This window comes from Numenius arquata, chromosome 11 (genome assembly GCF_964106895.1).
Source record: "Numenius arquata chromosome 11, bNumArq3.hap1.1, whole genome shotgun sequence".
In the NCBI taxonomy this organism is placed as follows: Eukaryota; Metazoa; Chordata; class Aves; order Charadriiformes; family Scolopacidae; genus Numenius; species Numenius arquata.
The window spans coordinates 4,670,117-4,693,995 of NC_133586.1; the positions used below are offsets into that span (position 1 = coordinate 4,670,117).

Here is a 23,879-nt window from a genome sequence, read left to right on the forward strand (position 1 = left end):
GAGGTAGGGAAAAGGCACTCGAAAGCCTACTACGGCATAGCCGGTAGGAGCTTTACAAATTGATTCAGATGTTCCATTCAGAGCAGAGATTTGATACAGGCTAATGAAATCAAATGGCTCAAAATAATCTCGTATCGATTTTTTTTTTTTTTTTTTATGGGGAGAAATCCATACCTGCGGAATCAAACTGAGGTTATGGTAAGAACTGCCTTTAAATTTTGCTTTGTTTTGTGCACGCGCGCCTCGAAAAGCGCGTTTTCTTCTGTGCCTTGAACTGGCTGCGCCCGCTTCATAGATTCATAGATTCATAGATTGGTCCAGGCCGGAAGGGACCTCCAAAGGTCATCTAGTGCGACCTCCCCGCAGTCAGCAGGGACACCCCCAACTAGACCAGGTTGCCCAGGGCCTCGTCGAGCTTCACCTTGAATATCTCAAGGGAAGGGGCCTCAACCACCTCCCTGGGCAACCTGTTCCAGTGTTCCACCACCCTCGTGGTAAAGAATTTTTTCCTAATATCCAATCTAAATCTCCCCTTCTCCAACTTAAAACCATTGCCCCTCGTCCTGTCGCTGCAGGCCTTTGTAAACAGACCCTCCCCAGCCTTCCTGTAGCCCCCCTCAGGTACTGGAAGGCCGCTATGAGGTCTCCCCGGAGCCTCCTCTTCTCCAGGCTGAACAACCCCAGCTCCCTCAGCCTGTCCTCGTAGCAGAGGTGCTCCAGCCCCCTGATCATTTTGGTGGCCCTCCTCTGGACCCGCTCCATCAGGTCCATGTCCTTTCTATATTGAGGGCTCCAGACCTGCACACAGTGCTCCAGGTGAGGTCTCACCAGAGCAGAGCAAAGTGGCAGAATCACCTCTCTCTTCCTTTGAATCCGAAGCGGGGGACTGCGCGCTGAAATGCCAGCAGCAGAAAAACGTTCCCTCCCGTGCGATACGTGAGGCGCACGTGCAGCCTCGTGCGGAGATGTGTTTACGAGGCCGTGGTGGGGTCTGGCGCGGGGGCGGTGGCCGTCGCTGCCCGTGGCGCGGGTCCCCGTGGGGCGCAGCGGGGGACGCGCCTCGTGATGCTGCTCCGGACTCATAAACAAACCCTCACGTGGCCCCGCAGAGCCGCCGACGGCCAGAGCGTTATCCTTATTGGATTTCCCCTCCGAGCCGCTGCTGATTTGAATGTTTGGGAGCGAGTGGTGAATGAAACCACACAAAGCGCTTCCCCCCCTCTTCCCCCCCCCCCCTTTTCTTTTCTTTTTTTTTTTTTCCTCCATTTCGTTTCGTCTGCAGGGTTGAGGATGCACAAAGAGGCACTGAACCTGTCGTAAGCTTCTCTAAAGGCAGGTGCTCGCAGTGATGCAGCCTCCTTCTCTTTCTTGTCAAAAACGTGTTGGCATGAGCAAGCACTGTGCACTGTCATCTGAGAGAGCGTAAAGGTGCAGATAAAATGACGCATATACTTGAGATTTTAAAGAAATTTATTCTCTGCATCTTTTTTTCTCTGTCGGTTCACGTGTAGTTCCTTAGACCCACCGCGTTCCCGGTGGAAGCTGCGTCACTCTGGATGTGAGATGATTCTTTGGACCAGTCTGCTAACCCTTGATTGTGAATGATTAGACTTCAAAAGCATTTAGCTCTACGTGTAATTATAGCTGAATTTCTCTGTGTCGAGTCTTTTGATTTACAGTGTGCACGTTATAAATGAGTAGGATACTACCCATAAAACGATATATACTGCAGTATTTCACTAAGAACGTAACTTAGATCATGAGATCAGACTTACAGCTGAATACTTCTTGGTTGTAATCTTCATCTTTTTAGGTACTGGAGCTCAGCAATCCTTTAGTTTGTTGGATGCGTGTCAGCGTTGCTGATTTATCAAGCTAACCCTGATCGAAAGCAGCAGAAACTAAATGCACATTTGCATGAATTTTGTAGCATCTGGTTATTGATAGGGTTGCCAATAGACTGTATTGACATTTGGGAAGTGCCAAGTTCATGATGATACTTTATTAGTGGTTTGTAGGGAATAACTGATGAGATGGCATTTTTAGGAGTCTGGGGTAGAGAGGAGGCTCGAGGAGCTCGTAGGTTGAGGAAGAGAATGCGGTGTACAAGCTCCTGAAGGATAATTTCGGCCAACAGGGGGGCAGGGGAAAAGCTGATGTACAGCAGGAGATGGTAGAGTGAACAGGATGCGGTCCTCATGTATTCAGAGGTAAGACAGATGTCAGCAAAGCTATACGCTGCCGTGCAAGTGAGATCAAATCTGAGGGAATGAGAAGGCGGCCAAGGGTCTTGTGGACTTGTAGAGTTTCTTTTAAGTTTAGTTTGGCAGATTTCAAGCTGCACTTAAAAAGATCTTGGTTTTCAGAGACATTGCTATTAAGTTATTTGTGCTGAGCCTGTTCTTTTTTTGTTATCCATTGCACCAAGAACCACAAGATGCTTTTAAAAATTGCCTTTTCTCAGAGGTAGTTAATGCTCAGGAACACATTGACCTGGTAATGTCATTCTCGAAATGATAATTTTTAAGCCAGATACATTTGTTAATCTTTAAAAAGGCAGTTTGGAGAAATCTCCCTGGTTAGGATGCAGAGGGTTTGGAGCGTGTCCCAAGCCGTGCAGCTGTGGGCAGGTCACGTAGACTCCAGGTTCCTTATTTGTGCTGGGGGTGAAACCCGGTTGCTTCCCCAGTAGTGTGTTGAGTAAGGCAGATAAATCCGCCGGTGACCACAGGGTACTTGAATGCTGTGGCTGTTGGTGGCTGAGGAAATCCAGTCGTGATTTGACGCTGGATGTGGGATCAGAGGTTGAACGGTGGAGTTAAGTGGGGACCACGGGTTAAAAGATGGGACCGAGAAGGTGGGAGTCCCATGTATTTGAAAGCGGCTGAACTCTGTGCGTGTGTCCATCCCACAATATAAGAGGCCACTACCTCTTTCCAGTGAGCAGGAAAAGCAGGATTAAATTAACCATTATTCGCTCAAGTGCCAAATTGGGCAGTGATATCTCTTAAAAACAGTTATTGACATGAAGTTAATTCAAAGATACACAGTGGCGTAAGCGTGAAAACTTGCCTAGGTGGCACCATCTGCATCTGTGATTAGAAAAAAAAACGAGAATGAAACAAACAAAACAGTGTCATTTAAAAAGTGAAAATAATTTGTGAAGCCATTAGGCTTACTACTTAAAAACCTTCCAAAACCCCAAAAGCCCCTGAGTCTAAATTCTTAAAATGGAAACTTTTGGAAAAGATACCTCGTGTACATTTTCTTATAAGAATCCCAAGACTCTGTTTTGCATCCTTTTTGGTAATGCAGTTTATAATATTCCTTCCAGCGAAATCTTACAGCTAAACCATGTGGTACTGGCTTGTGTGCATCAGGCGTGTATCGCTGTAAAGCCGTTGGCTCAGTGCTGTTCTCTCAAACACGCCTCACTTCTTTCCGTGCTGAAGATGGAGACGTTTGTTGTCATCCTTTAAAGCCTGTAGAATCTTCACCGGAATATCTTTGCATTTGTTTGTCACAAAAGGACCCAAGTCTGGTATTACAAAGGTATTTCACATTTCAGAATAGGCTGTGGCCCACTGTCAGAGTTGAAGTATCTATTTCTTCATGGTTACTGACATGTCCACTGGTAGAATTTTTTCCAAATATCCCCAAAACAAGCTGGTTTCTAAAGCAATTTAAAAAAAGGTAACCTGGCCTCTGCTTTGTCCTTTCTCTATTATTCCTATTATGTACTAACAGCCTGGCAAGAAAATGCTTGAACCCCAGATCCTCTGAATTAGTATTTCGTAATCACATACCGAAGTTTGTAATTCTGAGCTTGCTACATCTTAAAAGACAATTATTACGGTCGTATAGTGTCAGGGGCTTTTGTGTATCAAAACAAACAGCTGCTTCTCTTCCGAAATCTTTTGCTGTAACCTTGAGTAACTCATCATTTTTTACTGCGTCTGTCCCCCCCCTTGCTTTAAAATGGGCATCAAAAACAGCCACTTGATTAGATTTCATGCTTTGTAAAGCATTTTGAGAACCGCTGATTAAAAAGCGCTGTGTAAATGTGAAGTATATATTCTTCTGTTACTAAGCGTTCATGAAGTTTTATTTGTAGGAACCAAGGCCAAGAAGCTGATGCGAGTAGGAACAAGCTCTTTAAAACCTGGGAAAGGGAAGCGGAAGGTTTGTCAAATGAACTAGTGGTTGAAAAGCACTTCCCAGGATATGTATGAATGGATGAAAAGTTTCCCTTGTGGGGAAGGACACGATGTGGGGAGGGAGGGAGTAATTAGTCAGTTTGGAGATCCTTCTGTAGCAGTTAATCCTCCAGCGCCAGCGTGGCCACCAGCTGATACTGCATCCTCAGGGATGATCTCTGAGAAGCTGCTTTACTTTCTGTCATCACTTTAACAAGCTGCGGGACCTAGATAAAGTGCATCAAATGAATCTGAGAACTATTTAAGCTGAAATATGTATTAAGGGTAGTAGCTAGTCCAATCCCCATACTTTTTTTTTTTTCCCCATGTCATTCCTAATTCATAAAAACAAACCATAAAAAACCCTTGAACTTTGTGCAAAAATCTGTTGCTTCTATAATTTGCAATTTAAATGATACTTCTCCATATTTGACTGCAGGCAAAATCAGCTATTCTGTTCCCATCCAATTTAATGCTTTTAGTTTTGGGGGTGTGTGTGGGACATCCTGGAATACTAATTATTTTTCCCTTCCCTGTTTCTTGTTTCATAACCATCAACAAGCAGGATCTGCCGTTATTTGGTAGTCCCCTTTCCCTGTTTTTCGGTGAAGGTTCTGTCTGCAAATTTGGATTTGTGTGATTTTTTTTTTTTTTTTTTTAATTAGTGTGATTTTTAAAGTGTATTCAGGCTGGTGTTTGCATAATTACAGAAAACTTTATGTAATGTGTGTGGACGTTTAGGTTCATGTAACTGCAGAGGAGGAGGGGCCTTCCCTGCTTGAAATTGGGACGAGTCCGTTCGTTGTTTCAGTTTGCAGTCGTAAACATTGGAAGAGACATGTCCTTTCCAAATGATGGAATTGGAAAGCGTTTCTCAAACGGAGTGCGGTCTGATGGCAATACGGCACTGTCCCCCCGCGCTGGCCAAAACCACCCACTGGGCTCCTTTTATAGTCACGAGTATCGGGACCAGAGGTGATAACGTAACTCTTTGTCAAAACATTTCTCGACGTCAGCATTAAATGTTTCTGAAGTGATAGAATATTGATAACTCTAGCAAAGCCAGAAATATTTTTGTTCTCGGGCTGCTTTGTGTATATTAAATGCACACCTACAGAATGTACTGAGTGGCGTGGCTGGCATCTTCAGAATAGATCAGTAAAAGGAGAAGGATGCACTCCTGAACAGTAAAAAGGCAGCGTAGCATCACGAGGAGTTTGAAAATGGGAAGCTTGACGATGCTTTCACCCCTTTGACCTCTATAAAGAAAGGTAGCTGCAGTTATTGGCTCAAGGAGACCCATAACTGGAAGAAAAGGTAATTGCAGTCTTGTTTACTGCAGTATTATTGAGAAATAAAGCTTAGAATTCATTAAATTTTCCATTTGTAGGTGTTTGTAGGTGTCCTATAAATCTAATAATTTCTAGGGTGAACGAGCTTGTGAGAAGCCTTCACTGTCTGTCTGAAGTCTGCACATTCTGCATGAGGAAGCTATAAATGCTTCCATTACTGAATTGTATAGTGCTGGTTTGTTTTGGGAACCTGCATCTTCTCCTATACCTAATACAAACCCTCTGCAGAATAAACTAAATGCTTAATGGAATTTTAACATGAAAAGAGAATTTTAAAAAAACTCTAGAAAAGGGTCAGTCAAATGAGAATGCTTTTGTGGAAGAAGATCTGTGCTTTAATTACTGCAACATAGACTTTTTTTTTATGGTGTAAATATGTGGAACCTGTTTCTTTATAATTTCAAAAGATAATACTAAGCTTTGCTGTATTTAGTTCTTCAAAGACCTTTTTATAATTTTCCTCCCTGATTTTGATGGAAGAAAAAATACTCCGTATTTAAGTCATTCCCTCAAAGTGAAGTGAACTTTAGCTTCTTGGGATAAATTTAGATCATTTTTCTTCTCGCTAAGTAGAAGGAGTTTTTAATAGCTTTTAAAAGTTTGTCTGGTGTTCTGGGTATGCAAAGTGATGGAACACAATTAGAACCAGTAGCGTTACTGTTTAGATGGTGAGAAGTACAAAATTATATATATATTTTTATTTTTTTTTCCTTTTGAACATCTGACTCACCAGAGTTGTTTCTTTATCGCAAAGCAAAGAAAGCGGTTGAATAAACTGGGGGGAAAAAAACCCACGAACCTACCAAATTGCAGCGCTCCTGCTTACCTGCAGCAAAGACCGTGACCCTGGGATAAAGGGAAGGATACGCCTGGGAGCGTTTCCCTTCTGCGCCTCTGACAAGAAGAACTGAATCTCAGATGGTGGCGCTTGGTGAGGTTGGGGCCTTTGCTGAGATGTCTCCAGCCCCGGTGCGTTGTTTCGGGTTGTTGTAATTGTTTGCAAAACACGTTTAGGGGCTCTCCCCGCGCCGGTACTTGTTGTGAGCGTACGGAATGTGCAAACAAACCGGGCACCGAGTGCCACGAGGCTTTAAGGCAATGTTTCTTCATCGCAGGTACCCGTGTCTGCAGGTGCGGCGTGTGACGCTGCTCGGCTTTCAAAGCTGCAGTTATTTTGACGGAACCAAAATATATCTTTGACCTTTTTTCCTTTTGGAAAAAAAAAAAACCTCTCGTTTTGCTTTATGGGGTGGTTTAGGTGATTTCTCTCTTTCTCAGCTAGAATATTCTAAGGACAAATTTATTTTGCTAGAGGAAAACATTCTCAGTTTAGATATACAAATTTGGCCGTGTTGGCCACTGCTTTCCTGGTAATGTTTTTTGGTAGGTATTTGGTAGGAGAGTTAATCTTTTTAAGCGTAGTCCAGATCTTGACACATTTTTGTATGTGGAGCATATAGATCTCCAGATTAATACTCCTGAATTTGAATATAGTCTGACTCCTCAGCACTGGGGATGGTTGTGGAAATTACCCGAGTCGTTACACGGAGGCTGGAGTACAAGGCAGTTATGCCCAATGTGACAGCACCATTTGGTTGCTCTTCTGTCTCTGGACTTTGCAAAGCCTCATAGGGAAGAGTTGTGGGTTTCTTGATTTTTGTGGTTTATTACAGAGTGTGTATGTAATGAATCTAACTCCGTGAGAGTTAAACCCCAACCCCAGCCACCACAACATACTTTGAATTTGAAAAATCCACCCGTCTCTCTTTCTCCCTCTGCTTTTTGTATAAATATTTATTTATATTGAACATATATAGTATCTGCAAATTAGAAACAGTTTCGGTGCCCTGCAGGGGCCCGGCATGTGTTAAAAACCCATCGATTACGAGGCACCTTTGTCATGTCAAAGACTTAGGCTTCTCTCTGGGATTTATGAACTAGTGAAGTGTTTTTGTTTAAAAGATGAGATGTGGTTGCGTAATTCTTGGGCAGACCTTAGGACATTCATATGGTACGAGTGTCACCCAGCACTCATTTGTATGAAATCAATCTTCTTCATCATTTTACTGCGTTTAGATACCTGATGGAGTCTCTTTCTCTGCCACCCTGTTGAGTTCTGTGGTGTGCCAGCATCACTGAACACAGTGTGGTCTCTGGGGGAATTTTGGATAAAGTATGAGGGGTTTTGCCTCCCTTGGATTTTGAGAGGCCAATGAATAGTCTGTGGGACTTCATTGTAATGGCTTGGGTTTGCCTGGTACCTCTGGTGCGTCTGCGCCGTAGGTGACTGACGGGGATGCACGAAGCATCCAAGTGCCCTGGCTTTCAGGCGCTGCTAAAATAAATAGGGTAAGTAGCAACAGCAATATGGGTTTGGGCTGTGAGCTGTCCTGGGCTGTAGACGGTGTACCAGTAGCATCGATACACAACCCGGTGCCAGTTTAGGGATGTAATTGCACAGAAATGGCTTCTAATACCAGTTTCAAGAAGAGCTGCCAAAACCACAGCGCTCACGGCCTCTCCCTCTGCGTTCGGCCAATGCTCGAGCGAAACAGCCCCCAGCTTGTTCCTCCGGGACACAGGCCTGCCTTGTTAGGAAATCGGTGAAGTTTGGGAACCCACAATACCTCACATAGCTCTGTGTACAGTAACGGAGGGTGGAAATAGGGCCATAGGCATGAGCAACCAGACGAGTTATAAATATAGAATACTCTCTCAATTCCAGTTTCGTTAGTCATGGGAGGACAGTGAGAGTTTTATAAACTTATAAGGAATATACAAACAGTTCTGAATTTAAAATAACTCTGTATAATTTTTTTAGTGTGTGAAAAGAATATTCTTTTTTGAGACCATCCATGTAAGTATCTGCTATACACAGTGTGTAAGGATCTGCGTATTTATATGTTCATGTGAATGTGACTTGAGATGACAAAAAAAGGTACTGGAGGGGAAGAGTGTAGCTCAAACGTGCCAAACTCTAGCAGAAACAGAGTGGGAAGCAGCGTGCTTCCTACTTTGTGCTAGTATCAAAAACGCGAATCCCCCTTTTTTTCTTTAATAAGTGCCATCTGATGCCGTCTCTGGGTTCAGAGCAGGCGGGCGGCATCGCTGAGCTGGCTTTGCTGCAGCCTGGAGCCCCTCTCGGATCTAGCAATACAGCTCACCTTGACTGTCCTTCCTCTAAATAAATAAATAAAACTGCCCGGTGCTCCCTAATCTGATCACAAATCCTTACTACAGGAAAGGATTTAGAAAGTCTGAGGCCATGACTTTTTTTTTTTTTTTTTTTTGGTAGTCGTAGTAATAGGAATTCCTCAAAAGCTTGTGCACATGCATAGGGAGAGACAACTCGTCCATCCAAGTATGAACTGTGTGTTTGACTACATGGGCAGCGGTGAGGTGGGTGCCCTTTTTCCCATGAGTGTATTAGGAGTGTTGGCAGTTTCTGGGGGATGGCGTAGTAGAGCGTGGCTTTTCTCGTTCAGTTTATCAACATGTTGGAAGAACTGAAATAGCTCCATCTCATGACAGAGAGTGTTTTTAAAGATAATGGACTAAGTGCAAGCTGGATGACATAACGTCATCCTCCAGTTAGGATTAGGTTAGAAGAAAACACTGACCAAACCCATATGTTGTTCCCATCAGTGCCCCTCACTGACCCAAGTCACTTTTTCCCAGTGTCTTCTAATTTCAGTTGTTTCAGCCTTTGCTTGGCTTCAGCAAGCTGGCGATTCGGAACCGCTGAACTTGCAGCGGTTCTCTTGGGGCTTCCTTTAAGGTCACGGCCATGTCCAGTGCTTCGGTGGATCAGGAGCATCCCTGAGCTTCTCCAAGCAGGCTCTGCAACCTGGCTCAGCCGTTCCTAGCCACAGACAGAGCTGTTCAGTAGCCTGCAACCAAACAGGCAACTGTTGCAGCACTTCTCTTCTTTGGGGATCAAACCATGTAGGATGGAGTTAAAAGTTCATGTCCAGACGGTTTAGGATGATTTACAGACTACGAAGGCAATTTACATCAAGTCTGAAAAGATACTCAATATTTTCCTTTTTCCTTCTGACGCACTTCCATCCCCAGTTGTGGTGTATGAGAAGAAATTAATATCAGTGCATATTTCAAGTCTGCTGTCCACACTGCCTCTGAATTTGTTAAAATGCATTAAGAGATGGATTAATGTGTGACCTTCCGGTCTGTTTTGGGGTCCTAAAAACCCTGGCACCTTCTGTATTCCCTCTGTGTTATAATAGAGAAAAGATTTAAAATGAAGAAATTATTCCATGATTATTAAAACCAAGGAAAGAGCTCACCTGTTGTTTGCTGTGGATCTCAAGAGCACAACCTTCTGTTACTGTTGGATTTGCTTACACTCACTTGTATTTCTGGAAGTCGTGAAGGAAATACTTTGTTTAATCGTTTTGAACATAATTGCCTTTAATATTGTTTGAAGTGATGTTGATCTTAACAGGATGCCTTCACTTGCAATGTGCAAATATCGTAAATGATGACGTACTCCCAGACTTACTAGTCCGTAATTTAAAACAAATGCACCCAAGTGTCTCTGATAACTTTCCAATCCATCCGTATTCTTGCATCTTGTTTCGCCTTTCCATTGGAATTCTTCTCTCGGGTTCCTAAATAACTAGATCTTAGTCCTGTTTTCAGTGGCCTATCTCACTAGCAGATGAACAGCTTGAAAAAAGTTGCTCTGTGGTAAAGCAGTTTGAATGTTCTTGCTCTTTCTGGCTATTTCATTGAGTTTTAATCTTTTTGATGATTAAAACTCAAGAGACTTTGTTATCTGTTGTTAATGCAGGTATCCTGGTTGGAGATGAACAAAAACTTCCTAAGCTTGCCCTACTGTGTGTGCTGTAAACATTAGTTTTACTGAAGATTTTTTTTTTTCCTTTTCTTTTCATTTTTAGGCTTTTCATCCTTCGAGTGGAGCAGGGTTGATGTCTGCCTCTAAGATGAGCATTATGTTTCATTGCTTATGCCAGAATGGTTAAACCTGTTGATGGGCTTAATGCAGAAATGAGAACGGCATTCGTGAAACAGAGCAAAAGTTGAATCCCTCCAAACCAGTGACTTTTTTGGTTTTCCCCAAGATTAAACTGCCATTATCCTTCAGCATTAAGAGAACTACGTAATTTAGGCTGGTGTGATATAATGTTATCAAACTGTCTTCCTCCTTTAGAATAGATCTGGAATGTGAATAGTGTTCTTCCTCCAGCTGGGGTTTTGCCAGGAGATGACTGACCAGCACTCGTTGCTTGCAGTATATTAATTAAATCCTGTAAAGCTTATTGCCTTAACGCTTGCAGCATTTGGAAGACGGGCAGATTAAATCTTGCTTGAAGCAACAAGAACCAAAACCCCCCGGTATATCGCTCGTAATCTGGAGTGAAAAGAAAAAAATAATTTGCTTCAGAGCTGTTCTGCAGCAGCCCTTTTCTTTCCTTAGGTGTTGCTGAAGAGTTCGGGAACCTCAGTTGCCCCTTTTAGAAATGTGAACAAATCAGTGTGGGTGAGTGGTGGGTGACTGGAGCGGCCGGGGAGCAGCTCTCACCGCTGCGAGGTGACCCTGACTTTCCTGCTTTCAGCCCCACTGGCGCCGGGTCACTCTCCTGATTCGCATCTTCCAGTGGGAAATTTCCCTGTTGGTAGAGGAAATGTTTCTAGAACAGCACGGCACTGACGGCGAAACGTTCCCAACCGATTTGTTTACCCGGTGTTGGAGATAGATAGAGTCTGACACAATCATTCAGTTGTACATTGTAAGTTACCATACTTAACATATTCCTTGTTTGTCAACTTTTTACTGGTGCTCACGATTCCTGATCTTGAAGCTGGTTGTTGTCAAATGTGGTCGTCTTCAATTAAAGGGGCAGTGTCTCTTAATTGTCCTGTGCTGGCTCAGTGGGTGGGGGTCTTCAGGTGGAGGTGGGTATCCTAACTTCTAGAAGAGTGGCTTTCATATTCCAATTAGTCAAGTTCCCCCCCAGGGAGCATTTCATGAGGTGACCCCTGACTTTCCTGCTTTCAGCCCCACTGGCGTCGGGTCACTCTCCTGATTTGCATCTTCCAGTGGGAAATTTCCCTGTTCGTAGAGGAAATGTTTCTAGAACAGTGCGGCACTGATGGCGAAACGTTCCCAACCGATTTGTTTACCCGGTGTTGGAGATAGGTAGAGCAAAACTGGCCTGAACGCCTCATAGATGCTTGTGTATGTGCCTCAGTGGGGTTTGTTTATGTACTGAATTCATACTGGCGTGGAAGGGACAAAATGGACTTGTTTTTTTTTTCCTCCTCCTCCTCTCCAGTGCCAGCTGCAATGATGCCAGCCTGAGTTGTGCTGGGCAACATAAACTGTTTTGAAAGAGAATGCGGCGATTCGTGCTGCTGCCGGGGTTTGTCAATAAGTCGTGTTTATTTGCGCCTTCCTGGTCGTTAGTGTTACGCACTTAGCAGCAAATGGAGTAACTGTGCTCTCTCTCGGTTCCTGTTGACTGTGGTTTAAGGTAGTTGTTTTCTTCACTCGGGTTTCCATTTGCTCCAATTTTGGTGCGGTGTGAGTAGCTGTAACGCTGCTGGAGCTTTTAGCGGGGTTGATTGCTTCGCTTGCAGAAAACCTGAAGGGATGGGAGGTTTTTACAGTGCCAAGTAGTGTCCCCGAGTCCTCTAGTCGCTCTAAATAAAATGGGTTTAGCACATGTGGTGTTATGTATCACAGCTGGGAGGCCTGGAAGCATTTTTTGAGATAACTTATAAGGGAAAAAATGAGTGATGGATGGCCAAAAGAGGTGGTGGGGTCATTGAACTCCAGTGTATCCAACTGAAATATGCTTTGGGTTGTTTTCATCATCATTTTTAATAGGCTGCTCTGGTTTTTTGTTGTTGTGTTGGTTTGGGTTTTTTTTTTTGGCTGGGAAGGAGAGCTACAGGTACATTGCGCTGAGGCATTTGTGTTGTTTGAGGGACTACAAACCACGCCATGGGCCTGGGGCTCCTTGGAGCCGTGCTGGTATGGGTGCTCCTCTGAAACACTCCAGGTACTGAAAACGTTCTGAGGGGGAGGGGAAGTACTAACGTTGAAGAAAAAAAAAAATTGTCAAACTAGAAGGCATGGAGTACCTCCCCACAACAATATGTTCCAGCAAAGTGTTCGATTTACTGAATGATGAATGTTTCCTCTGTCTCATAGACAGACCCTTATTGCATCTGGTGGTGTCTGGGAGTCTCCAGGTGCTGAGTGATGCTGGGCTTTCTTCTCCTAACCTTTCTCTGCTCCTTTCTTCCCCTTCCTTTGCTCTAGAATCATCTACAGGTGCTTCCAGCTGAGCAGTTGGATCCAGCTGCTGAACAACTGGCTATAGACACGTTTGGCATGGGATTGTTTTTCAACCATAAAATCCCAAGGAAGGGGATGCAAGAGTAGATTTCTTGATCGATCTTTCATATGGTTAAAGGCTGAGCAGTTAGTGGGCTGGTGTCAGGTTGGGCAAATCCTTTGAGGTCATTTTGAGGTTCTGGATGCTTCGTCACACCTACTCCTTCACTTAGGGGATATGGCATACAACATCTGTGACAAACCAGGCACCAATACAGGTTAGGTGTGGACCTGCTGGAGCCAAGCTCCGAAGAGAAAGATCTGGGAGTCCTGGTAGACAGCAAAATGACAATGAGCAAGCAGTGTGCTCTTGTGGCCAGGAAGGCCAACGGAATCCTGGGCTGCATAGGGAAGAGTGTGGCTAGTAGGTCGAGGGAAGTCATTCTCCCCCTCTACTCTGCACTGGTGAGGCCACAACTGGAATACTGCATCCAGTTCTGGGCTCCCCAATTCAAGGGGGATAGGGAACTACTGGAAAGAGTCCAGCGAAGGGCAACAAAGATGATTAAGGGATTGGAGCATCTCCCTTATGAAGAAAGGCTAAGAGAGCTGGGATTCTTTAGTCTGGAGAAGAGAAGGGTGAGGGGAGACCTTATTAATGCCTATAAGTATCTGAAGGGTGGGTTGAAGGAGGAGGGAGCCAGACTCTTTTCAGTGGTTCCCAGTGACAGGACGAGGGGCAACGGGCACAAGTTGGAACATAGGAGGTTCCACTCGAATATGAGAAAGAATTTCTTCACGGTGAGGGTGCCAGAGCCCTGGAACAGGCTGCCCAGGGAGGTTGTGGAGTCCCCTTCTTTGGAGATTTTCAAGACCCGCCTGGATGCAGTCCTGAGTAGCATTCTCTAAGCAATCCTGCTTCAGCAGGGGAGTTGAACTAGATGATCTATATGGTCCCTTCCAACTCTAAAAAAAAAATTCGGTGAAATTCAGTGAAACTGAAATAGCAGGGAACAAGAGACCGAAAAGCTTTGTGTGGAAGCCGACCAGATGTAGTTGAACTTCAGCGGGATTTGAGTAGTGGGAAGAAAATAATTCACAGAACAACTTCCGAATAATTTCAAGATCCTTAAGGGAAAGGTCTGCCAGATAGAAATGGGCTGGTAATGACTAGGATGTAAACATGACTGGTGAAATGATCTCGAGTCAGACGTAGCTTGCAGGCCGCGGACTTAATGCCTGCTTCTTGGTTAAAATTTGTGTAGGCCTATCCAAATATTTTACTGATGGGCACGATTGTATACATGCTAGAGGCTTAAAGAGGAAGGAGATGATCACTTTCAAGTCCTAGCATCAGGGCTGGGTTGAACTGAACTCTGAAATGAGATCTGGCTGTTTATTTCAAAATTTGCCAGACTTTATGCCTTAACTACTAGAAAGCAAGCTGTTCGACGTGGTAGCGGTTTTTCCCTTCCAGACTTTCACTGAGCATCCAATACCAGGTTTCTGAGTGCAGGGGAAAGACTGAAAAGACAAAAAATACGCCATTGCTAATACGTTGCTAATACCTGGGTTTGTACCCCTATGAAGATTTTATACAGATGTTCTAAGTGGCCTCTTCAGTTCTTTGGAGATGACTTGCACCCATATTTCTGTGATTGGAACACGTTACTGCATGTATTTAATATGTGTATTTCCTTATTGCAGCCTTTATTCTGTAGTTCCTTGATTCCAGCTCTGGCTATGAATCACTGGAACAGGATTTTCTGAGTAATGTCTCTCCAGTCTCTCTATTCTCACAGTATACTGGGCAAAAGAAATCAGGTCTTGTATAGGCTGCTTGAGCATTTGAAGTCAGCTGTTTGAAAGACCGTACCAAAGTTTAGACCATCAAAATGCAGTATTTTAAAAATTTTGTCATGTAGAGGGATTAACATTCCAAAAATGACCCTTTTTTTCTGTCTTTGTGGATAAATTTAGACAGTTAATTTTTTCAGTAGTTGGCTGGGAGAAAAGGCTCCCTTCCTCCTCTGCTTTCTCTTCAAAACTAGGTGCTTTTTTTTTTTTTTCCCTTTTTCTTTCTGAAACATTATTTTATGCGAAGGATGCTCTAAAAAAGCAGAAACAGTATGTAAAAAAAAAAAAAAAAAAAAAAAAAAAAAAGGAAGGATCGAATATCATTTTATAAGGAGAGAAAGAATCTTTAAAAAAATATTTATCCCGCACTTGGCAACCTTTTGCTCGCCCGCATGTGACTGGCAGGGTGCCAGCCTTGGCAGAGGCCGGTGCCTCGGCTTGCCAGGAGCCTTCCTCTTCTGGCCGCGTTTTTCGCTTCCCTGTGACTGATTGTTTATTCACCTGATTTTTTTCTGTTTCAGCGATGCTGAAGTCATGGCGTCTTGGAGATAAGAACGCTTTGTCTGTCCAAACTGTACCGATAGCCGGGATGTCAAGGCGCAGGGTTTGCCGCGAGCTTTAGCTTTGCGTGTGCTTCAAATAGCAGGAGGTAGGAGATGTCGGACAGACAGACTTACTACCACCTCCTTAGCGTGAGGCTGTCGAAAAGGGAACTGCCGTAAATACAGAGAGGTGATTTGTTTCTTGCCCTTTTTTTTTTTTTTTTTTTTTTGGAGAGTTGTGTTTGAGGATTTCCCAGCCTTGCTTTGTGTTTGCAATTTTGGTTTAGCATCTTGGGGATTTTAATTGAGAATAATGAGTCTCTGAATCAGATTCTCTTGGAGCTCCTCTTGTTTGTAAGATCTTTGCATTTAGTTTTGATCTCCTTTCTGTTTGTTAGGTCTGAGTCTGATTTGCTTAGTAAGCGGGCATCTTGAAATGAAGTATTTTGCCCTTTTTTTGCGAGTGATTATCATATCTTAATAGTATTTGGAAAATCTCCTGATTTGTTGACAAGGAGAACTTCTCATTTGAAGAAATCGGAGGGAAGGTGAAGCATGGATGGTCAAAGAAACTACTGCTGTTGGGTTTGCTCCAGTAAATTTGATTTGTGGCTACTGTTACTCTTCTGATGTCCTTCTCTGAAGATCTGCTGATTATTCAGTACTTTCACTTCCTAGATGTAAATAGACACTCAGGTCTAGTCAAGCCTCCATCATCTCTTTATTAAAAGTCATGAAGCTGCTTAAGGGTCTGCCCTTTTCCAGGTCTTGCTTTGACCTCCTTCTTCCATGGCTGCCCTCCAAGGTCTCTGTAATTTTCCATTATCTTGGTAGCTCCACATGATGACAATTAAGCTTTTTTTTTTTTTTCCCTTTTGCTTGTCAGCAAGGATTTGTTCAGGGTGAGGGTGGGGGGGTAGGTTGTTTTTTTTTTTAATACAGTCATCAGCCTTCATGATCCAAGACACTGTTGTACCTGGCTGATAAAATCTGTCCCCAAACATCAGCCCGCTATTTGCTTCTATTTGTCTCTCTAATGTTCTTGTGGACTAAAGTCAACAAGTTATCGAGTGTATTTCAGGGTTTTTTTTGGCAAAAGTATTTTGGAACCTGCTTTTTAAATGTTTTGGTACAAATCTAGCAGCCCGGGTAGCACAGTTTAGGAGGATAGATGGGGCTGGATTGTAAGGCCAGCCAGTGTTGTTCAGTAAGATTTTTATGAGGGAGATATCTGAGGGAACTGTCACGTAAGGCAGATAGGACTGTTGTTGATAATATATCCTACACATACACACAAAAGTTCTTGTTCTGTCTCTTCAAAGAAACAGGATACCCACGTTGTCTCTAGGCTGAAAACTATGCCAACGTTAGCAAGAACAAGAAAAGAAACAGGACTGAGAGAAAAGCCGGGTTGCTGAGCTTTTAAGAAACTATCTTTAAAAAATTTTCAAGAGTTCTTGTTAAAATGGTTGTGATTAAATTATTACTGTAGTTTTGAAAACCTGTTTTCACTGATTGCCTTTTGCGTGTGAACTTGTGTATCCTTCCGTGCTTCAATTTATATTTCTGTAGACGAGAGTCAGCAGATTTACCAGGAGATGTGGGGAATCCTATTTATATAGCAGAGTGCTCATGAATGGCAGAGGCATTAAGGGAATACAAAAGTCTTTCCCGGGAATGAAATACTCTCAATCTTTTTCTACTATATTTAACTGAATACGTAATGTAGCAGTGTTTGGTTTTTACCAAATTGTCTAGATGAAAACAAAAAAATCATGTAGTTAATCAATACATCTAGTAATGAACTTCATGGAGGCACAGGGAGTGCATGGGTTTTTTTCTTAGCAGGGCTTTGAACTGGAAATGTAGCTACCACACAAAATGTGAGTTCTGGCACCCGCTCAGAACAGCAGTCCATCTGCTAGCAAGACACACTGATTTTTTTTTTTTTATTTTATTTTTTTTAATCCCTTAGTAGTCGCAGATGCAAGCAGTACTGTATACCTTAAGGTGAGAGGCAATTTGTGATGCCTTACTAAGGTGGCATCTGGGCAGACTTTATTCCTTTCACACTGGTGCAGGTTACGGTCAAAAAAAGAATATATAGCTGCGTGCTTATTTATTTTTGTGTAAGGGTTTGGTGTGTAGGGTTTTTTTCCTTTTCAAGAAAAAAAATATCCAGCATCTTTACTCAATGCATTATTTAGCAGTGATTTCCTCTGCATTCCTGCTCTCAGGAGTCTTACAAGTAACTGGCTCTGTAAAAATTTTCTTAATTTGGCCTGCATGTGGTATTTTTGCTACCTGGGCAGGTATCGGCCATCCCCATGCTCCCACCTCCCTCTTCCACATAGTTCTCATAGTCTTCTACTTTTCTGCCTGGTTTCACTCTGAAAAAATGGGTATACAGGTATGGAGCAGTGCTGTTGGGTTATAATAGCAGTTGGTGCCTAAGGAAAGGGTTGTGGGGTTAAATAATGTTTCTTCTGTAATTGGAAAAGACAGATGAACTCTTGGGCAACTTCAGTAGTACCTGCTGTGTTCAGTTCAGTGTATCCAGACTATCTTCAATGCTAGTTTGTTGTGTCAGTGGTACAAGTAATAGCACTGTCAGATACCGTAGGCAGATCTGCTGGTGATGCTTCATAGCTACATGCTAATATAGAGGAGATACTGTTAAGGCTGTCAGGGTACTTGAGGAGTACCTGCAGGTTGAATTTCCTCCACAAAATCTTTCTTAGCCTGGATTGTATAAGGAGAACCCAGCTTTTTACCCAGATGCTTAAACTTTCAAAGTTGGCAGTTAAGGCTTAAAGAAAAAGTGCATAAAATTAAGCAAGATCACTACAGAACCATTTTGACAATAAATACAGAATTCTCTGATAGCAGTTTTACAAGCCTTTACCAAGGTGGACACTACCTTAAAGCTGGCAGAAAAAGGCTTCTTAAAATCAAGACTTGACATAAGATGTCTAGGTCCTGATGCAGAGCTATGAACAGGGATTTTTTTCGTTGTTTGGTTTTGGGGGGTTTTTTTTGTTTTGTTTTGTTTTTAATTTCTGTTTAATAGCACTGTCATGCTTCTGGTCCTGTGTCATGGTTGTGGTGCTCTGCTCAATAGCATTGGAAAAATGCACTGGAAAGCCTAGATCTCATGGGAAGAGGTAGGGGACAAGTGTAAAGTGTTTGGTCCTGCACTAAAACAACATTGTAGTTGCAAACTGGAAGAGAAATTGCAATGCAGAACTTCTGTGGAATTGTTACGGTTTCTTAAAACGTTGTCTTTCTCTACAGACTGGGCTCTGCTGCTTCCGTGTTCATTTTGGGATATTGACTTCTTTGCTGGTTCTATGCTTTTTGCTCAAATTGTTCAGTTTGAATGTCTTGTGGTGCTTTGCTTGGATCTTGCCGTAGTTGTACTACTGAAATTTTGTTTTATGCCGTTATTATTGGTCCTGTGTTTTTGCTAAGTTAGAGAGTGGAAGGCAGTTACTTAATGCAAACCAGAGTTCCTATCTGTGTTTGTTTACAGAGCCTCTGGCACACAGCTCACATGGCTAAAAGGCCATACAAGGCTGTAATCAAAATGTTGTTGTTACATAAATATAATGCTGCCACTTCTTTTGATGTAGCAGTGGTGAGCTTGTCTGCTGACGATTCTGCTCTTTGTTCCTGTCTTCCAAGCTGAGATGCTTTCATGTAAAACGAATTGTCTCCATAAATTTGCACCCCGTTTTTATTTTTCCTTCCTTTCATATTTTGTTCTCTGAACTCAGAATTTGGGGATAAGGCAGAATTCTGTTATGCTCTTCAGGGGAAAATAGTAGCTCCATGAATCCACCGCGTTTGATGTGTACCATCTGTACTTTATTAAACCTCGTTTTGCATACATAAGCAACATTGGGATGCTACATTGGGGTCAACCTAACCATGTGTGCTGCAGTATAGCACTGCTTTATTGTACAAGTGTAATTAAGTTGTTTAAAGGAAGCTTGTTTTCTTGCCAGTTAAAGACCAATTTGAAGTACAAATAGGAACGACAAGAAATGCTTAGAAAGACAGTAAGTCAGCACTCAAAAAAAATTAACCATAATACTAGGGCTGTGGACTAGGTTCCAGTTCTTGGCTGTTTCCATTATCCTTATGTTGATCTTGCTTTCAGCAGTTTTCCTTATTATTTAATTGGTTCATGTTATAAATTTGATCTGAGGGAAAAGATATTTTCAAGCAACAAAATCTGAGAAAAACAGAATTTAATTTCTCAGTTTTACAGGAGCTGATTCTTCTGCAGAGATACTCTAGAGCCCAGGGAATGAAAGTATAGAGTTGCATGGATCAGGTTTTTCCTTTAATGCCATTCACTTTGTTTAATAGCTCTTGTTCACGCTGCCTTCCTTCCTGTCTTGCAGTGTGCCCCAGCTCATGTGGCAAGCGAGCCTGTACAGACCAAAATGAGTGTTGCCATCCCGAGTGCCTGGGGAGCTGCACGGCACCCGACAACAACACCGCCTGCGTGGCCTGTCGCAATTACTACTACGAAGGGGTCTGCATGCCCACCTGCCCTCCCAACACCTACAAGTTCGAGGGCTGGCGCTGCGTGACGAAAGAGTTTTGCTCCAAAGTCCCTGCCACCGAGACGAGTGAATACGAGAGGTTTGTGATTCACAACGATGAGTGCATGGCAGAATGCCCCTCCGGATTCATACGCAACGGGAGCCAAAGGTAATGCAGCTTTTGGGAAGTCCATTGGAGTTGTCATGTTTGTCTTTTTCCACCCCGTATTCTGTGGCAGCTTGTGATGCAAATTACAATAGGTAGAAATGAGAACATACGATGGGGAATTGCGTGACTTCCTGGTAAAGGCTTGCTTCGGTGAGTTCACTGTTGTGTTTGTCTGATTGTGTGTGGTCCTGTGCATTGTCAGGTGTCACAGATTCTTCTGAAGGACTTGAGGAGGTCAGTACAAGGCAGAAGCAGGTCTTCAGGTGGACAGTAACAAGATGAAAGTGAAAGCCCAGGAACACAGCGTTGGAGGTTGGCTGATGACCATTATCACGCAAAACAAACCATAGGCATTATCTTGCTTCACGTATTATTTGCTTTATGTGTGCTTGCATTTTAGACATATGTGTTCTTTGGTGTATTTAGTTTTATTTCCCTTTTTTCGCTGTTTCCAGAAGATAACAGTGGTGTTTCAGAAGAGAGCAATCATGTAGATGGTGACAAAAATAATGCAGCAGCTGACAATATTATACAGAATAATTTCTTGCGAGAATGTCACTCACTTGCTCTTATTTAATTCTAACGGTTGGAGTGATGCATGCTTATGATTTTCTTGTTTTGCCAGTGGTTTAAGCAAGCAGCCTTACTTGCCTGCAGACCCTTGGAAGTTGTAGACTTTGAGTAAAGGATAGTCAGTGTGCTAAAATTCACAGTGCTTCAGTACTATGCTAAAAAGATGCTTTTGTAGGCTGTTAAAGATGCTGGGTTTTTTGGAAAGGTGGTTGTGGTGATACCTGCACCAGTTGTGTGTCTGTGCATGTGTGTCATCCATCTGTTTGATCAAATAGTAAGGTGGTCTCTGGTTGACATTTGGACGTAAGCAACTTAACGCTGCCTTTGCTGGGATCCAGATATTCACCTGAGAAATGTTTCTTTTGTTACCTACTTGAGCTTGTAGTACCAGCTGTTTGAACTGCTTACTCTGAAGTGTGTGGCCATCCTATCTTATCTCGCTGTTGTGCTCTGCTGCGGAGATTGAAAGGAGCTGTAACTCAAGGCCAGCGAATGTTTTGTTCCCCAGAGGTGGTGTTAACAAATAGTTGCAAATGGAAAGCATTTCCAGCATTCTTTGTACATTTAGTTGAATGTCTCTTGCTTGTGTCTGCAGCTTTTAGTGGTTTGTGGCATGTTACAGTGCAGGATTTTGAAATCAGAGCTTACCTACTAAAAAAAGGAAGCTTCTTTCTTTTATTGTTAAAGTGAGGGCAGGGACAGGTGACATTATAGTGGAGGTCTGATACAGGCCACCCAACCAGGAAGACTGAGCGGATGAGGCCCTCTATAGACAGAGTGGAACAGCCTCACATTCACCTGGTCATCTTCATGGGGAACTTCAGCCACCCTGATATCTGTTGCAGGGACAATGCGGCAGGGCATAAGCAATCCAGGATGTTCCTGGAACGCCTTGATGATAACTTCCTTCTCCAAGTGATAGAGGAGAGGTGCCATGCTGGATCTTTTTCTCACCAACGAGGAGGGGCTGATGGGGAATGTGAAGCTCAAGGGCAGACTTGGCTGCAGTGACCATGAAATGGTGGAGTTCAAGATCCTTAGGGCAACGAGGAGGGCGCACAGCAAGCTCACTACAATGGACTTCAGGAGAGCAGACTTTGACCTCTTGAGGGATCTGCTTGGTAGAGTACCATGGATAAAGCCCTGGAGGGACAAGGGCCCCAGGAAAGCTGGTTAATATTCAAGGATCACCTCATCCAAGCTCAGGAGCGATGCATCCCAACAAAGTCAGGCAGAAACTCTAGAGGCTTACACGCATGAAGAAGGAGCTCTTGGACAAACTCAAACACTAAAAGGAAGCCTACAGAGGGTGGAAGCAAGGACAGGTAGCCTGGGAGGAATACAGAGAAATTGGCAGAGCAGCCAGGGACCAGGTTAGGAAAGCTAGAGCCCTGACAGAGTTGAATCTGCCCAGCAATGTCAAGGGCAACAAGAAAAGCTTCTACAGGTATGTCAGTGATAAAAGGAAGAGTAGGGAAAATGTGGGCCCTCTCTGGATGGAAACGGGAGACCTGGTTACCCAGGATATGGAGAAGGCCTTATTTACCAGGAGGAGTGATCACAGGTCCCTTCCAACCTGGACAATTCTATGGTTCTATGGCATTTTTGTGCACACATGAAGTGTCCTTTCTTTCCCTTTGTTTCCTTACAGCATGTTCTGCAGCCCTTGCGAAGGGCCTTGCCCCAAAATTTGTGAAGACGGGAAAACGAAGACCATTGACTCTGTCACGTCAGCACAAATGTTGCAGGGATGCACAATTCTCAAGGGAAATCTGCTGATTAACATCCGTCGTGGAAGTAAGTGATTGCCCTCTCTTTATGAACCTCTGATAAGGCTGCTTTTAATATTTTTACTTTTTGTCCGTCAGCGTAATGATAAGAACATTAAAAACTCAGCAAACGGTTTATTTTCCAGTCCCGTAGCAGTGCTCCTGTTTGATTTGGCCCACTGTAGCACCAGTCTCCCAACGCACAGATGGAATGGGGTAGTCAGCTACCAAGTTACAAGGCAGTGAAAGCTGGTATTTTTGTTGGCTTTATTGGCAGAACAGGGAACCAGGATTAGGCAGGGAGATGAGCAGTAGCCCCAAAGGAATAACAAAGGCCCAAGAAGGTGGAAAAGCTGAAAATCCTTGAATCTGAGTAGGTAAATAACTTGTCTGCAAGCAAGGCATGGTGCTATAAGACTGCATATCCCCGCTTTTTAAGGCAAGGTGTGTTGTCTTGCTAAAACATGGAATCCAGCGTGCTGAGAGCTCATATAAAGCCTAGTGCTGTGCCGCTGGATGGTCGTCATTAGTGGGCTGGCCACCTTTGTCACGTCTTGAACAAGCCCTGGATTAAATTTGTCAGAGCGGCGATTCATCAGCCAGGGAAGTGTTGACAGATGATGAGCTCTTAAAAGCAGAGTAAAAATCACTATTAGTTTTCATTGGAAATGTATCTCCCTATGGAAGGTCCCTTTTGGTTTCATGAATAAGGTTGAAAGATTGAGATATATTTGATTCCCTCTCTCCTGCTGAATGAAGACTTTGGGGTTTAGAAACAGCAGCATGTGGATTATTTCACCTGTGGTCCCACTGCTACAGGTACAGTCTTCCCTTATGGGGAGGTGTTCCAGTTACCTGGGGCAAGTGTGGGGTTTTTTTATTTTTTGAGTGTTACCTTAGACTGCTGAAGAGCATCGGCTTCCCCCCGGCTTACTCACTACAGGAACCAACCATTGGTGTTTGGTAATTGGGCTTCCCAACCATCTATTAGGACTTTGTTGGGTTTCTTTTATGGCAGCAAACACACCCTGTAGCAGCTTCTCCCATCGTGAATGCTTAAAAATGATCCCTCACAACCACAGTGTAACTTCACAGCATGGTGACACCAGGCAGTGGGCATGGGCCAGGGATCACTGGAGGCCAGGACTTCAAAGCTTGAGCCTGGTACCCTTTGATGGGGCATTGCAGACCTAGTCAGGGACAGTGCAGTTCCTATGGAGGGAGCAGTACGGAAGAGTAGAGCTGGCTCTGCAGTTGTTTTAATAATTTATTATAGGAAATCACCTTTAGCGAGCTGTATGGAACATGCTCCGTGGCATGAGGCATAAAACCTCATGGTTTTATCTTTGCTGTTTCATCAAGAGTTCTCAGTTTTTTAGCCAAATCTTTTTAGGTCACTGAAAGCAATGCTTTATGCCCCAGAGAAGACAAATGGCGCACTACCTCCGCCTCTGCATCTTCAACCTCATTCTCTGTTTTCCAATGGAGCTTTCTGCCTGAGCTTTGCTCTGTAACCAAAGAGCAATTCCAGTCTCATGGATGTG

The 23,879-nt window shown here is 43.5% G+C and overlaps 1 protein-coding gene across 3 annotated transcripts in view; it reads left to right on the forward strand.

Moving 5' to 3' along the window:
* IGF1R (insulin like growth factor 1 receptor) overlaps positions 1-23,879 on the forward strand; it is a 190,826-nt gene that overhangs the window by 127,718 nt on the left and 39,229 nt on the right. For all 3 annotated transcript variants that reach the window (XM_074156420.1, XM_074156421.1, XM_074156422.1), the window contains exons 3-4: positions 19,681-19,993; positions 22,218-22,363. In XM_074156420.1, the coding sequence (XP_074012521.1) occupies positions 19,681-19,993; positions 22,218-22,363 (459 nt within the window). The remainder of the gene's footprint in view (positions 1-19,680; positions 19,994-22,217; positions 22,364-23,879) is intronic.